Below are 17,013 nucleotides of genomic sequence, written 5' to 3' on the forward strand. Positions count from 1 at the left end.
ATGAGTAGGAAAATTATTTGTGTCTGATTGTTGTTGATTCATAAAGCTATACTAGTTAATGGGTGGTGAAAAGGAAACGTAGACAAGATGTGCCCTTTTGACACGCATTTAATAGAGACTGCTAAACATTGTTTGTGGAGTTGTGGTTTTGCTATGGACATATGGAAACAAATCATAAAATTATTAACTCCAATATATCCTAGAGCAGTGTATACATGGGATGCGGTATTATGGGTGGTGGTACGTGATAAACCTATGGTATATGAACAAGAGGAGGTTACAGATGCTATTGTGATGAGATATGGTTTGATGGGAAAAGTTTTGATCCCTCTGAATCCACAAATACAAACTAATAAACCTCAAATATGGCAATTGGTCAGTAGTATTACTATTTGGTATATTTGGAAGGCTTGATGTTTGAAGGTATTTCAAATTGTGACTGAAAGACCTGCCCAAATAATTTCAAGAAATTGGATAGAGATTGTGCATAATCTCATAGGGTTGTTGGATAATATAAAAGGTAAGACGCACCAATCGGAGCTTAAACATTTGGAGTTTCATGCCATCTGGGACATAAGTATATTTTATGGACGACTTTCTGATAAATTGGAGTGGTTTTATTTAGCACCAAAGTATTTATGTAAGTTGATGGTTAGAATTTAGAAAAATACAAGGGATTTGTGGTATATCTTGTATGCATAGTTCGTAATATTCGTGTACGTCCAATTTGGTGGACGTATGCGAACGTTTGCATGCGTTCGCGTATGATACACACTATTCGTTTTGGACCTTTTTTTCCTTTTTTGGTTTTTTTCCCTTGATATATATGCGCGTAGCGAACTGATGAAGTCTGAGAAGGACGAAACGAACAAGGTGCACGACTTCCACCCGCGACTCTCCTCCGCCTATCTCTACAGTTGGACCAACCATGTCTCCTTCTTCATCACCTTCATCTTCCGCTCCATCTCCCATTCTAGAAACTCATCATTATCCCATGATGGTGGAGCAACAACCATGGCTCTTTCTAACTACCCCGAAACTAAACCCCCCATGTTCTTCTACCCAATCATCATCCCATCTTTGTGCCTAAGAATCTTTGTGATCGCTCGACTTATGAGTTACCCCAATCTAGAGGTCCCTTTTGATGATGATGGATGACTATATCCTTCTATGACATTTGCTAGGGTTTATTAGACACCGTTTCTTCCTGATTTTCTCCTTTCATTTTCTTAATACTAATTCAAATTCTTATAATCGTGGTGAGGTACAAATTTTGGGCATATGGAGTATAATTCTACTTAACTTTCATAGTCACAAGGTAAGGAAACCAACAAGTGGCACATGATCGTATCAAGGTGCCCTTTTCTCAAAAGTTAGTTGGTTAATTATATATTTCAAAAATGATACAAGTAAAGTTAATGGTTCACTAATGACAGAGCAAGGTTAGTGACTTATTGATGACCCAATTAAGACAAACGACACATTAACTGTCGATGATGAAAAAAACTTTAGTTACACAATAATCATAAATGTAAGAGATAAATGTAACACTAGTCAAATACTAATCACACAATAATCATAAGGGTTATGGCAAAAGAAATAATAAATATTAACATAATTATAAATATAGAAGAATGAGTTTCAATCATACTTGGAGCCATTTCACGTATGAGTATGATACGAATATTCACGTACAAGTATGACACGAATGGGACGTATGGCTCAAACTATGCTTGTATGTATAACCTTATGACATTTTCTAATACTAATGTAGTATATTTTTTGGGAAAAAAAGTGAGAGTTGTTTTTTTTTACTCGTATGCTATCAAAAGCTTGGTGTATACCATAGTGTGCATGTCTTAGTTTGATTTGCATTGTTTATACTTTCGGGCAAAATTTGCTCATTAAACCTTCAAGGTTCTAACACAACATTGATGCATCAATCCTGAGTGAGGGTTGAGAGAGCTTGAGCAAGGAGGTGTTAGGTGGGCTTTCGACAATGTGAACAGAAGGGACATGGGACATCCACTCCTTATGTGATGGAGAGCTACATCGTGCAATCAAGAAATGGAAGGGACACACGGCATATCCATTTCGCTGCGGAGGAGAGAGAGCTCAGACTCGGGGTTTGTTAAACACCAGGCGGGCTTTTTGGGAAGCTAGTAATAACAGATGGGGTACCTCTTGCATCAACGGAGAGCTTCATCAGCAGAGTGGGGTAGCAACATCGAGGCGGGGTTTCAAACCAGACACGAGTGCGATGGAGATATAAAAGACATATTGGCTGCCTCTGCACGCACTTGTGATTTGCTTGGTCGAGACACACACGCCCAAAGGACCAGGCGGACACGGAAGAAGACGGGAAAGTGCACAAGTCGTGGGTGACACTTTGGCTCCCTCCCAATGTCACTCAGCCAACAATCTCATGCTCTCCTTCTCTTTTCTTCAAATTTTATTTTTTGATGGACCAATCGCACCATTTCCCGCCACAACCAAGCTGGGTTGCAGGAAAAAGCAGAAAGCCGAATGCAAAAAAGCAAAAAGCAGAAAAAGCAAAAATTTACACTAACTACATACTGCTATCTATCTGCCTTGCCCACACGCCTCTGTCTCATCACTATCACCACACTCCCACAAAACCATTCGAGATCTTCTCTGTGTAGGAAAAAAGCTACGAAGTGCCAGCAGACGACCAAGTTTGATACATCCACCGACACTCTGATCCATTCTATATGTAAGTACGCTTTCTTATCAATGCCGTGCGCTTTCTTATCAATGCCTTTTGGATACTGATCACTGAAGAAAGAAGAGCAGCAAGAAGAAGCAAATGAAGCTGTTCGTTCTTTTGATGCTTCTTGCAATGAAAAAAATGCTATTGGAAACAGAGAGAGGAGCAGAGTGAGAAAAGAATGTGCGAAATAAGAAGTGAGGGAGAGAGAAAGCTTTGAAGTCTTATCCATCCTGGATTTTGCTGTTTCAGTGTCTTGATTGATGATGACCTTTTCTCGCATATATGCATTTCATTTATTCCTTTTTATTTTGTTTGTAACACGCCTTCTGATTAGAATGCAGTGGAACATATCATCATACTAGCCAGATTGTATGGGGATCCAAGGTCTTTTGAAGGTATTGAAACCTTATACACAACCAGTTCACATCAGCAAATACTCAGGAACACGGGTAAGTCTTCGGATTAAGCTCCTTTCTATAGGTGCATGTGAAAATTTGTATATAAGCGAGATTATATGGGGATTCAAAGTCTTTTGAAGGTATTGAAACGTTATAGGTTATTCAAGAAATATTCAGGAAATATTCAAGAACACGGATAAGCCTTCCTTATCAACGTTATGGGTTATTGGGATTAAGCTCCCTTATCATATATATTTCAAGATGTTGTAGACATTTTACTATGTGTGAACAAGTTACAAGAGGCCATTTTCCCTTATGTTTCCTTCCCAATGTGAACAAGTTACAAGAGGCCATTTCTATCGCACCTACACAACCTCATAACATTAGGGCCTATAACCCCACAATGTGGAAAACAGTATAGGAAACATATATGCATTCTTGTGTGTATATTTCCCTTTTCCTCTAGATTTGTTCTTCCCTAAACTATTTTATTTTCTTCCTGTTTTTTTTCGCTAGATTGGCATTGACGCATATTGTTGGCTACATAAAGGAGGTAAAGAATATGGCTACAAGTGATTCTGTTGTCTGTTCTCTTGTTTGTTCCATCCACTGAACCATATTTCAGGAAAAGTCAAATCACATTTACTGTGCTTGGTTCAGCATATGCTTGTAGCTTTGATCTATGTGAACATGGTCAAACTTCTTCATCAATGAAACCTTGTATTAACTACTGCATGCATCGGATCAATCTACTTCGCTTCCATAACATCATCCCTGTGGTGGTCTTTGATGGGGGAAGACTGCCTTCCAAAGGAGCGACTGAAACTGAACGCCAGAGGTAAAACCTGTGATGATGATGTTGGAATATATCTATCTATCTATCTATCTATCTACCTATATATATGTATATGTATGTATGTATAGATCCATATATCAATCTGATATAATTTAGGCTTTAAGAAATCAAAATTTCAACATCTTTTGTTTTCCGTGTTTGTGTTTGGACAATTAGAGATGCAAAGTTTAGCGTGTGGGATAACATGGGGAGCTAAAAAAGGTCCTAAATAGAACCCCCCCAAAATAAAAATAATGGATAGTGAAAAACGAAAGGGGCTCATTGGGAAGATTTCCAAGTTATGTGTATAGAGGTGTGGTGCATGGGTTTGAACCCCGTGATCCTTGCACAACAAACAAAAGCAAAGTAGAAACAATGAATGAATTGAGGAAGGAAGTCAATTCATTGTTTAGTGGTATTCATAGATACAATCCTATAGATTGACGTCACTATGTTAGCATTGCCATTTTCATGGATGCCTCTTTCAAATGGCAATGTTACTGTTTTCAACCGTTGGGTTGTGGAAAGTGAATTCGTAAAACCAGTTTTTGGAGAAAAGGTTAAAATCATTACTGTAAATATATTAATGTCAAAATGCCTGTACTTTTATTTACTACCCATTGCTTTGAAGTTGAACTGACTGCCATAAGGTTATGGAAAATGAACTGGTAAAACCATTTGTGGGAGAGAAGAGTGCAATGCTAGTGTAGTGATCGCAAAGTCAAACTATGAATACTTTGGTGTTCGATACCAATCACCATTTGGTTGATAGTTGAAGGTACAGCCTTTAATCATAGAAGCATAAAGCTTATGCTGTTACACCACCACATATACAATTTAAAGGCAACGTATGACATTGTGCTTTAGTATGTAACATCCGTTTCATTTGAGAGGCTATGTCTCTTTTGCATTCCAGGCGACGAGATCAGAATCTTGAGCTAGCCCGATGCAAATTATCTCAGGGCGATGTTAATGGTGCTGTAGAGCTTTTTCAGGTATCAATTTTATTCTATGTTAAAGAGTGTCTGTATTATGTAGCAACATCTGGTGCCATGCCATAAATTTAGTGACATCTCAAGGGGTCTTTTTACCAAGCACGGATATTTTAGCATTGCCGTTTTAAAGAACTGGTGGTTTGTTTTGAGAAGCCTCATTCGAAAAAGTATTGTGAAGCCTATATATTTCAGGATAAAATATAGATGTTCTTACACAACAGATTTGCCAACAATAGCCGACTTAAAAAAATATTGATACCAATGAAGAGTGTAAGCACTCTTGCTTATTATACTGAGAAGCCAGGTAGTTGAAACGTTATTATGAAGACCATATTTCAAGATGAAAAAATAGTTGTGGTACATATATGTATTTATGGGGACGGCTTGGTATTTACAACTCTAGTCAATCTATGTGTGTGTGTGTTTAAAAACTATTGCTACCCCCACCTCTCTTATGGATTTCCAAAGGTTAAATTATTATTACTTTATTATCAAGAGGCAATGCATAACACTGCTATGCATAACACTGCTAATGGAGTCTTTGTTACAATAATTATGCACACTGCTAATTGTACGTTTATTGTTATTGTACTGCCATCTTAATCCCACCACATGATATGATGAAATTAACAATCGGAAACGGTTCCGTTCGGTTTGAGAGGGTCAAAACTGAACCGTTTAAAAAATTTGAAACCTAAAATGAACCACGAAACTGTTGAATTGAACTGTTAAATTTTTTTTCAAACTGTTAAACTGTTAAAACCGTGGTTTCATGGTTCGGTTTTAGTTTCAAGTTTGGTGAAAATTCAAATTTTAAGTTTTTAAAATTTTAAAATTTAAAATATTTCATTATTTTAAAATTTTAAAGATTTTCCTAAAATGTGAGAACAAAGCCTCAAAATGAAAACATTGTTATAAAACAATTTTGTTTTTTTAAATAAAATAAAATAAAAAACTGTTAAATCACGGTTTCTAACTGTTGAAACCGACCGAAGCCAATCCGAACCGTTGTAAAAAAACCTGAACCTGAACCGAACTGTTATAAAACAAACTTTTTTTTTTAAAATTTAAAAAAAATAAAATACTGCTAAACAGCGGTTTCTAACTGTTGAAATCGAACCGAAACCAATCCGAACCGTTTTAAAAACCCTGAACCTCAACCGAACCAAACCGTTTTAACCATTAAGCCGTGGTTTCACGGTTTGGTTCGGTTCAAATCAAACCGTTGCTGATTGTTGGATGAAATTTTGTGCTTTATATTTTAAATGACCTATTCAACGCTAAGATATGAGAAGACTTTTCTTGTAATTTGTAATGGCATATTAATTTCATCATATGAAATATGCAGAGAGCAGTAGAGATTACACCCTACATGGCATATGAACTCATAAAGGTAACTTTATTACACATTCGATAGTCTTTGAGATTTCACTAGTTTTGAGGCCTTACATGTGGTGCTAATGGTTGAGAATTTAAGACTCATTTTAGGTACTCAGGTCAGAAGGTGTGGAATTTGTGGTTGCTCCATATGAAGCTGATGCACAACTAGCCTACTTGTCTACACTTAGTCCTCAAAAGGGTGGCATTGTGGCAGTTATTAGCGAAGACAGCGATCTTTTGGCGTATGGTTGTGATGTGGTAACAGATTATTTATAGATAATTTATTCATTCAAATCTCTCTCATCATTTGGTCTTTCAGCTATGTTAAAATCATATCTTATATATCAAGAAATAAAAGTGAACATCTTAATAATGTTGGAATTGTTTGTTTTTATTTATTTATCCTGTGACTAGGTGATCTTCAAGATGGATAAATATGGCAATGGAGAAGAGATTAAACTCTCTAATGTAATGCAAAAGAAAACTTGTTCAGAAAGGCCATCGGATAGCTTGTGGTTTGGTTCCTTCACGCTGGAGCTTTTCACAGGCAAGGTTTTACTTTCTTTTAGACAAAATGCAAAGTTGGGTGGGTGATATGGAGGATTATTAGTTTCTCTTTTTTAGCTGATGCACTTACAGAGTTATATATGGCTAGATGGAATGATTAGTTTACACGTAGGATTTATCACTTTCTCTAAATAATGCCCACTTGGGAGTGTTAGTATATATCCCAAGTGGGAATTATCTAGCATTCCACGAGTTGATATATGGACCTCCCAAGTGGGCATTTACTAGAGAAAGTAATCTTCTGCATAAGCTCATAATATCTTCTAACTATATATAAATATCCAAGTGTATTGGCTGAAAAAGAGCTATATACAGTTAGAAACGTCACTAAACGAGTGTTCTAACATATGTCTAGAAGCATATGAGTATGTGTATAAGAATAAAAAGGACATATGTAAAAAATTATTAAATAGAAAAGGATCCTCTAATCGTACTTAAAATCCTTGTAAGCATCACCCCCTTTCCCCCCTTATTTTTTTACATTTTTTCGTGAGGGAAAATTTACAAATCTGAAGAACTAAAATCTTCAAATTGCCCCTCGTATTTCCCACAGGAAATTTCGAGCCTACCCCCTTTCTATTAGAGGGTAGCATTGACAAGTGCCCCTAGTCAAAAAGTACGAAATGAGATGATGTTCCAAAAACTAGCTAGCACATGCTAATTAATCATTCTAATTCATATTAACCATGCTTATTAATTGATCTGCAAAATTTTATGCTTATTAGTCATGATTATTAATCTCTATTGGGATGCTTATTAATCACTAGGTTTGGTAATTTTTGATACACATAAGCATATTCGGGTAATTTTCCCTTAACAATTGTGAGAATGAAACACATTTGTTTTGAGCTTTTGATCTATATAAGCATATTTTGATAATTTTTCCAATATACATATTGGTATACTTATTAATCACTAGATTTGGTAATTTTTTATACACATAAGCATATTTGGGTAATTTTCCCTTAAACAATTGGAGTATGAAACACATTTGTTTTGAGTTTTTGATACATATAAGCATATTGGTGGGAATGCCATATATATATTTATTTATTTGCTAAAATACTAGTATTTTTCCTTTTGATCCATTCAGCAGTGGTGTTTGCTTAATTAATCAATTCTTCAGCATCGTGGCAGTCAATTATTATTGATAAATTAGTGGTATATTGTTTCATTAGTGACCCTAGATCACAATTCATCGGCAGCAAAAATTAAATCAATTGAATGGTGCATTTAGGAGTCAGTAGCTTTGCATTGTAAAATAACGTGGTTTAATTGGTGAATAAGAAAATTGTTAGCGCATTTATGGATTTAAGTTAGCAGGCTTGTTTTAAGCCTTAATAATGAACCATGTCCATATATTCTCATTGTTCAGCGACTAAAAAAATTTAAAACTCGGTTTGATACCGGTTGGTTTCTTGCTAATGATGCATAAAGGGTGGCATTTGACAACTGTACGAAAAACTCGTGCAAAATCCAGTGAATTATTTTTTTCCTTAAGTTGATTCTGTATCTGAAAGCTACTAAAACATTTCTAAAAACTTGTTTTCATATGAGTTATTAAGGACTTTAAGAGCATCTAACCACTTTGGTAAGTTGTAAAAACTATCTGTTTAATCTGATTTCCTCTTCAATATCCTGATTGGTTTACTTTTTATTTTTTATGGTAACGTAACACCAGAAATACCGTTTTTAACATTATTATCTTGATTCTGTGGAAAATGAGTCTAGAATAGTTTTAACAGTTTTATCTTGAATTTATTGCATGCGAGAAGCTAGAATAACACACTATTTTTTTAATCTAGGCACTATGGTGTAAGAGAGACTTGAGTAATTTAACAAATTTATCTTGATTTTATGGTACGTGTGAGAAACTAAAATAATAATCGATCATTTTACTTTGTGCTCCATATCAGAATTCAAACAAGCATTTAGTGTTGTTCTTGTAAAGTATTGCACATAGCTATTATATTCTATTTTATGTGGTGAGACTAGAATATTTGAACAACATTCGATACCATATATAGAATCTAATCAGAACATCTAGTAGTTCTTTATTCATCAATAAAACGCTGTCGATAAATCCTCAGTAAGACTTTGATTCTCAAGTAAAATTTTAGTCGGGAAAACATTTACCAGAAATAATGCTAATGATAAAAATCCTAGTGAACATTTTGTTTTATGAAGTATCTTTTTGATAAGAAAATGACCAATCATGCTCAATTCCATTGATCCCATAGTGGAAGAAAATTAAAGCTTAATAATGTTTCATGTGTGAAAATTCATTTGGGGTTCTTCAATAGTCCAACCTTATTGGGGGGTCGGGAGATAGATAGATAGAGAGAGAGCAGGGTTCATTGATACTTGTGTCCTATTCATTCATTAAATATTATTGAGAGATGATTTTTGACAGTGTGTTGGTGTTCATGTATTTTCATTAATTACTTGATTAATTTTAAGTTTTATTATATTCTCTCTCTCTCTCTCTCTCTCTCTCTCTCTTTCTAGGGATGTGTGTGTTGGCTGGTTGTGATTTCCTGCCCTCTGTAGCTGGAATTGGAATTAAAAGAGCTCATGGGTTGGTGTCCAAATATCGAGATCTGTGTAGGGTAAGGCCTCCATGAATTCTGAGTTTTTAACAATAATTAAAAAACAAAATAGTAACAGTAATAAAGGAAACCAATGTCATGCTTTCTGTTTAGCTGTCTGAGTTGAGAGAGAGAGAGAGAGAGAGAGAGAGAGAGAGAGTTAATGATCCCCTCCGGCCCCCCCACCCCAATCCACAGTCTAAAATTAAATTCTGGCATAGTGATAGCGAGTGTTTATTTTATTTATTTGGATGTGGAATTGGTTCATTAACTATGCCTTTTTGCATTGATAACCACAACAATTTGGTAAGTAAAAAAAATGAGGCTTTCCGGTGAATTTGTGAGAGGGTGTTCCTCCGCGGAGCGTAAGTAGTAGTATTTATATATGTGCTTATCTTCTCGTCCTTGTCTGCTTTCACACTATGTTAGAGGGAGAGCTTCAAAAGAAAAATGCGTCGGTCGTTCCTGTAGTATTTCTCTTTTTTATTCGTACTCGCATTCACACTAGTCCATGGAAGAGGCTACATTTTACCTTTATTTTATAGAATCTTGGCCCTATGATTTTGTGCTTGGCGGTTTTAGAAAAACCTTGTGGGGGAAAGGGACACCACACGAACCTGTTTTTGTATAGAGAAGAGAAAGCACGTGTAAAAAGGCTTTAACAAGTATTCGCCATGTGTGTGAATATATAGGTTTATGTTTTGTCCAACCGTACGCGCTTCTAATGTGATGTCATTTTGTCTCGAGAGACTTAACCACACCTATCTTACTCCAATATAGTGTAACAAAATTGCGAAAAATAGTTCGACATCTTTTCATGAGGTAATGGCTAATAGGGGTGTCAAATAAGTAGCATTTTGTTTGTGTTTTATGCTTACAAACAAATATGTATGTATTCCTTTTTTTTGAAAGCTCAATTATAGTCCGGACAGACACCTTCATTTCCAAAAACATCAGATCACTTGTCCACTCTAGTTTTTCTCAATACGTTCAAAATCTAAGAGAAGGTAAAATGTTGGGTCACATTATAGGATGATAATGTGATGGGTAATCCCAACACATTCTTTGGAGCGTATATATATCATGGAGTTTATAAATGTATGTGCGTGTGTGAAAGAGAATCTTAGATTTGATTTCTAAGGTTGCGATAAGAACTCTTGCATGTACACAACATATTATGAATTATTTTAGTTAATAAAATTTTATCCTATCGATAGCCCCAAGCCTTTTATGGATAAATAAATATTTTGGACAGTTATAATGTGTTTTTATCTTCCTTTTTTGCCCTCACAATCAACAAATCCCGAAAGGAAATTGTGCATTTATTTTCAAATTGGTTTTTAATCAGCGTTTTAAATTCGATTCTAATAAAAGCAGAAAGGGAAGAGATGGCTATTTGTTTTTGCTGTCTGCACTGGCAATTGCTTTTGGACAACTTGCTCTCTGCACCATTATTATTGTTCGTCTTTCTTTTGTTTTTCTTCGTGCATTTCCTCCCATTTATTCCAAACTTTGTCTCTTTCTTTAGTTAAAAAATGATGAATCTTATTACCTCATCATATTCCTGATTTACTACCTTTGCCTCTCCTTTCCTCAACAAACATTTAACACCCCCCCCCCCCCTCCCCCCTCGAAACAAAGAAGAATATAACCCCCCCAAAAGCAGAAAAAGAAAGGTGAAACGTTCATGAAAATGTAGATTTCTAATTACTTTCCTTGGGCTAAGAAATCTCCAATTTGTTTCATTAATTTCTTTCTATTGCATTTACTTCTTTCATGCCATCGCCCCCCCCCCCCTATTGTTCCTTTTTTGTCATTTTTTTTCTTCAATTCACCTTTATGTAATGATGGATGGGGGTGGGAGTGCTGTTGTCATCACAGAGAATGCACACACACACAGCCATGCACCCAAAAAATGAACTAGGTTCAGTTTTGTGTGTGCATATTCATCATTGTTTGCTTCCTTGGAAGTACACATGAGAGACATATTTAATACATAGACAAAGTACAATAGAAAGGCACATTCCTCTGAAGAAAAAAAACAATCATCATACATACAACATATGGTGTTATCATTTGATATTGATTTTTGCTTTTTGCTTTTGGGTAAAAAGGCCTCGTTTAGATTTTCATGCGAATAGATTAAAGTCAAAAACCTATTGTCAAGGTTTGCTCTTTGTGCGTGCGTGTGTTTTCTCGTGGCAAAGTGGCCACTTTCCCTTGCATTTGTTTATATGCCTAGTGTTTAATAACATCATGAAACTTTGTATATTGTATACCTTCGCTGAACTTATACCAAATAGCTGCTCTTGTTCCCTCCTGCTGTAATAGACTTTCTCTCCGCCCAACAATTCCAGATTGTACATATGAAGCTAAAATCATAATGTTGTGTCCTGTGGCACACAAATGAGAGTTTTATAGTGATAAATCTATCGTTAGGTAAGGTATATATGACTGATTTGACAAGAGTATATGTATGCACACAGAAACAGATGGAGGTAGCATCAGTACATATATGCTACAGTGGGGAAAAGTGGATTTAAAAAAATTATACTCATGGGTTGAAGGAAGGGGATTTATGCTATATACACCATGGAGGAGGGAGAGGGGAATATCATAGTACATTGGAAAGGAAGAGAATATATATAAACTAAACAATAGTGTTGTACTACAATAGGAAAGGTATACAATTGAATGGGTAAGAAACAAAACTTGAGATAAGAAAACGGAGTGGGGAAGGGGTGGAAAGGGGGAATTAATCTCTTGGAGGATTCCAATTCCCTCTGTGTGTGCTCAATTAAATCTCTTCTTTCTTACACACGTTACTGAGATCTCAGCTATCAATCACCGTGTGTGTGTGTGTGTCTCTCTCTCTCTCTCTCTGTCAGTTTTATCTTTTTTTATGATTTCTCTTTCCTCTCTCTACATGACAAATCAATCGAAAGAAGAAGTGGCAATTGTTCCCCCCGAGAAAGGTTGCTCTACACACTGAGTGTACCCCCGTCTACGAGCAAAATCCTGCAGCTTGAGGTAGAGACGACATAAAAATTATTTTTGTGGCCACGCGGCCTGTGATTGGATGTCTAATGCACTTCTAGTAGTCTTTTGAAAACGCAGAGACTTCTGTCTGGTTGGACCACTACATTCTTATTTGAGTCATCTTTTGATATTGGTGACTTATGAAGGTTGGGAGAGACCATAAGACTTTCTTGTTTATATGGGTCAGAAGAAATTTTGCAAGTCCTCCTTGATTGGACGGGGCCAACACATGCGTGTGAATCATTTGAAATGTTAAACTTGTGATTGGACGACCGGCACACTTCTTCTTAGGCTTCAAGAGGTGCAAGATTCATGATTTGATCAAAGTATCTACACTTTCAAAATGTCCGGCTTAGTCGATTAGACCCAAACAACATTTGTGTGGGTCTCTCTTTCCGAATGCAAGAATCATGATTGGACAACCCACACATACACTATTTATTCTTACTTCCTCTTTGTCTGCCCTAGTATGAAACCAGCTGAAGTATACAACAGAGACATAGATTTTATTATTGTCCTCAGAGGTCAAATTGATTGATTGAGAGAGAGAGAGAGAGAGAGAGAGAGAGAGAGAGAGAGAGAGAGAGAGAGAGAGAGAGATGGGTTAATAACAGGTGTTATCAATCATGCGCTTCGATCCCAAACTAACAGTTCCCGAAGGATACGAGCTCTCCTTCAAGCAAGCTAATGCCATCTTCTCTCATGCTCGAGTGTAAGGAAAATGGAAAGAACAAAGTAGGGAAAATGATGTAAATATATGCTTATACCAGTCACAATCTCAAAAAGTATCCTTGCCTTGTTTTCAAAATGGCCTAGTCAAATTGGGTCTCATACTCACTCAAATTTAGTAAACTTAAAGTAGCATTAGCAAATTATGCTTTTAATTATCTCAATTAAGATAGATCCACTTTCTTTGTGAAGTCCAAATCAGCAATTTACGCTTCTTAGACAACTCATATAGAATACACACTATAATTACAGTCCTAATTAGGATCTTAAGCTTCCAATCCGGCTCATTAGGACATACTCATCAGAGCCATTAGCAATAGCATCATCTAAAGGATTACTATAACTCATTTCGTAGATTACTATCCAAAGCTTATCGAAGAATTTTGTGCTTAATTATATGCGTCATATTAAGATATTTTTATAGGCCTAAAATAGTCTGTTTCAATGGAGAAAGAAATAGCTCTGTTTTCAGTGAAGAAAATAATATCTGGTCAAGGTTAAAATAATTGACCGTCTCTTAAAGGGAAATACTCTGTTTTCAGTGAAAGAAAATACTTGTCACTAGTTAAGCAAAAAGGAATGTCTCTATTTTAAAGGAAAACACTCTGTCCAAAGAGAAAGAATGGCTCTGTTTCAGTGAAGAGCGCTCTCTCTGTCTCTCTCTCTCTAGTTAGAGATAAAATAAATGACTGTATTTCAAAGAATAAAACACACTCGCTGGTCAGAGCAAAAAGAAAATTACTGTGTTTTGAAAAAAAAACTCTGTTTTAGTGAAAGAAATTAGTCTCTAGTTGGATAAAAAGAAGACTCTGTTTCTCTCTCTCTCTCTCTCTCTCTCTGTGCGTGTCTCTGTCTCTATCTGTCTCCCTCTGTTTCTGTGTCTATCTATCTGTAAGGCTCCCTAGTCTATGATTGATCCGTTAGTTCTCTTAAATCCTTCTTTTTCTTTTTCTTCTTCTTCTTCTTCATATATATATATATGAATTATATAATATTTTCTTCTGTCTTCCTTCTTTTCTTTCTTCCTTTTCTTCTTCTCGTCTGCTGTGATCTGACACAAGGCCGCATCTCTCTCTCTCTCTCTCTCTCTCTCTAACTGTGTGAATGTGTGTGTGTGCGCGCAGATACGATGGGAGCTCAGAGAAGCTCTCGTTTCTGAAGCCCCTGCTTCCATCAGAGATAAGAGTGTTTAATGGCGACCTCGACTTCCTTGGGCCGTATCCCTACAGAAAGAGAGAGAGAGAGAGAGAGAGAGAGAGAGAGAGAGAGAGAGAGAGAGAGAGAGAGAGAGAGAGAGAGAAGCTGTTTATGTCTAGAAAAACAGAGCGCAGAGTGAGAGAGGGTTAGAGAGCTTGAGAGCCTCTGTGTTATCATCACTCTGTTTTCCTTCCTTCCTTCCTTCTTCTTCTTGTCCTTCCATATATCATTTTTATCTGCATACATTATGCGGTCATGCATTTACTATTGTCTTCTTTCTTATTATTCTGGAATTTCCTTCATTCACCAAATTTGGTATCCTTCAGAGATTTGCCGCCTTATCATGCCTTGTCCATTGCACAAGGTCGCCTCAATCCTATATCCATGTCTGCTTTCGATGAATTTGTTGACATTAAGATCCCTTCTACTCTGAACATACAATCCTATATAACTGTATGTGTTCTATCCCTGCCTCTCTCCTCTCTACATGCCTCCATGGTGCAATTTCACCCTAATTTTGCTTTCACTTCGTTTCTTTTGCAGACGACAAGTATGCAAGAAGATGAAGTAAAAGAAGAGCTTATTATTAGCTACATTGCAGATGCTGATGTCTCTTCTGCAGTCAGTGATCATGGTAGAGCTATATTCCACACTGTAACAGATGAAATAGAAGCGAAAAAGCCCATTTTAAATTCGATTGCTTCAGCTGAAATGGACAGCTCCTCCCGCCCTTCTTCAGCCAATGATAGTGAGTGAAACCCTACCTTTCTTTTCTTCATATTATGATATATACATTTACACACATTCGCATATTTATAGCTGATTTTAAAGCCCATTAAATTTAACTAATGCTGAGCTTTGTTATGTGATCAGCTTCAGTTTCTATTCAGAGTAATAAAGGCTTCCTCACTCATCTCAAGAATCTAGCATCTTCTCATATAAGCAGCACAGAATGGTCACCAATGCTAGATGATATCGATGAAGAGAGAGCCTCAAGAAGGTCAACGACAGTCTCACTCTCTCCTCCAGGGAACAAGAGAGTGTCTCCACTTCCACCCAATAACAATCCTTTCAGGAAACAGAGAGCAGCAGATGATTCTCTAACCTTTGCTTCAAAGAGACATACCGACAGTAGCGATGCCGAAGGTGAAGCAGAGAAAAGAGTGATTCCTCTTCAATTCAATAGTAATGCTTGTAAGAAAGTAGAGAGGTCTAGTTTAGGAGCACCATTAGCTTCATCACATTCCGGCTCAAAGAGGCTCTTTGGAAGAGAGGAAGAGGTATTACCTCGTGGCATGAAGGTGCTTTCTCATGGAGAATTGGGTGCAGATCAGGTTTCAACTCCCCCTCAAGACTCTCATGACATAGAATTCGTACAAAATGGAAGCAAGGAAGAAGAATTCGAGCTCATGTACTCATCTTCATCGCTAAATGAATGCGTGGAAGAGCTAAATCCCTTGTGTCCGTCTTCGTCTTTGAATCAAAAGAAACAGAAACAGAGTAATCATGAGTCATCCGGTGCTATTCGTTATCCAAAGAATTCTCTGGAAAGCAAGAAGATGAAAAGCAAAGGAAAGCAGGGGAGGCAACAGACCAAGATAAGCTCATCAATGCCCCCAGGCATTATCCTGACCTATTTCCAGAGATCCAACCATACTAACTTAACTAACCCTAAAGGATGAAGTCATCAATATATATATACATATATAGAGAGAGATACACATATTGACATACATATATATATATATATGTATGTAGACATCTCTTTTCATGACACCGAAAGACCTCAAAAACCCACAGCTGAAAGCTTCTTGATACAGACAATATTATTTGTCTGCTCTTTTCTTCGTCTTCTTCTTCTTCTTCTTCTTCTCTATCTCTGTTTATTGATTATTCTAGTTCACCCTCTTTCTGTCATCCATATGCTTCAGTTACAACAATTCCTCAGATTTGCAACATTCCTTCTCCAATGTACGCCTCCCCAAATGTCTCTTCACATCATCCCTCTCAACTTTTTGGCAAGATTTCCTTAATCATCAACAAGACAGCATTGATGTTTCCTTTCTTCTTCTTTGATTTTCTATTCTTGATTCTTATTCTTATTCTTATTATGTGTAACTTTTTCCTTATGTCTTGTTTGGAAAATGTTAGAGAGAAGTCTAACTAACTTAACTGACCAACTATCTACGACTAACCAACACTTAACACCTTACAAAATGTGTCACCATGAAACTTATGGCCCCTTTTTTGTGCTTTTGGCTTTTGTAAAACTTTTAACAAGGATTTTTCTCCACAATATAAGAACATCCCAAATTTATTATTACAAAAAATGGCTGTTTTTTTTTCTCTTGTTCACATAAAAAGCTTGGTTAATATTTACTGTTTAGAATTGTTTTTCTCAAAGATTCATTTTGGAATCAAGACTATCCATAAGAAGCAGACAGTGAGACCCTTGTTTATTGCAAGTACGTTGAATAAACATTGCAAGGACTAGGCATATGTTGTAATGGTACCAAGTGAATTATGGTCTTCCATTTCCCAGTTGAAAAGGTGA

At 36.4% G+C, this 17,013-nt stretch overlaps 1 protein-coding gene across 3 annotated transcripts; it reads left to right on the top strand.

Annotated features, from left to right (window-relative positions):
* Positions 1–2,664: 2,664 nt before the first annotated feature.
* On the top strand, positions 2,665–16,520 carry LOC147862715 (exonuclease 1-like). 3 transcript variants are annotated; one of them, XM_087321319.1, is made up of 14 exons: positions 2,680–2,734; positions 3,066–3,180; positions 3,646–3,682; positions 3,790–3,967; positions 4,881–4,959; positions 6,308–6,352; positions 6,448–6,597; positions 6,754–6,886; positions 9,415–9,515; positions 13,148–13,245; positions 14,387–14,479; positions 14,786–14,912; positions 15,003–15,207; positions 15,333–16,520. In XM_087321319.1, exons 2-14 carry the CDS (start codon positions 3,103–3,105, stop codon positions 16,139–16,141), a joined length of 2,133 nt encoding a protein of 710 aa, XP_087177445.1. In that variant the 5' UTR covers positions 2,680–2,734; positions 3,066–3,102; the 3' UTR covers positions 16,142–16,520. The 3 variants fall into 3 exon arrangements, with proteins under 3 accessions (XP_087177444.1, XP_087177443.1, XP_087177445.1); XM_087321318.1 differs by having other exon boundaries at positions 2,665–2,734; positions 3,073–3,180; positions 14,786–15,207; XM_087321317.1 differs by having other exon boundaries at positions 2,678–2,734; positions 14,786–15,207.
* Positions 16,521–17,013: the final 493 nt, after the last annotated feature.

This window comes from Azolla caroliniana, unplaced genomic scaffold, assembly GCF_043228905.1.
Source record: "Azolla caroliniana isolate FFs.n. ecotype wild unplaced genomic scaffold, voAzoCaro1.0.p SCAF_6, whole genome shotgun sequence".
Lineage (NCBI taxonomy): Eukaryota > Viridiplantae > Streptophyta > Polypodiopsida > Salviniales > Salviniaceae > Azolla > Azolla caroliniana.

Coding starts and splice junctions, on each gene's coding strand:
- LOC147862715 (XM_087321318.1), top strand. CDS start 3,103: ATGGGGATCCAAGGTCTTTTGAAGGTATTGAAACCTTATACACAACCA. Junction 6,598..6,753: donor TGGCGTATGGTTGTGATGTG/GTAACAGATTAT, acceptor TCCTGTGACTAG/GTGATCTTCAAGATGGATAA. Junction 6,887..9,414: donor CACGCTGGAGCTTTTCACAG/GCAAGGTTTTAC, acceptor CTCTCTTTCTAG/GGATGTGTGTGTTGGCTGGT.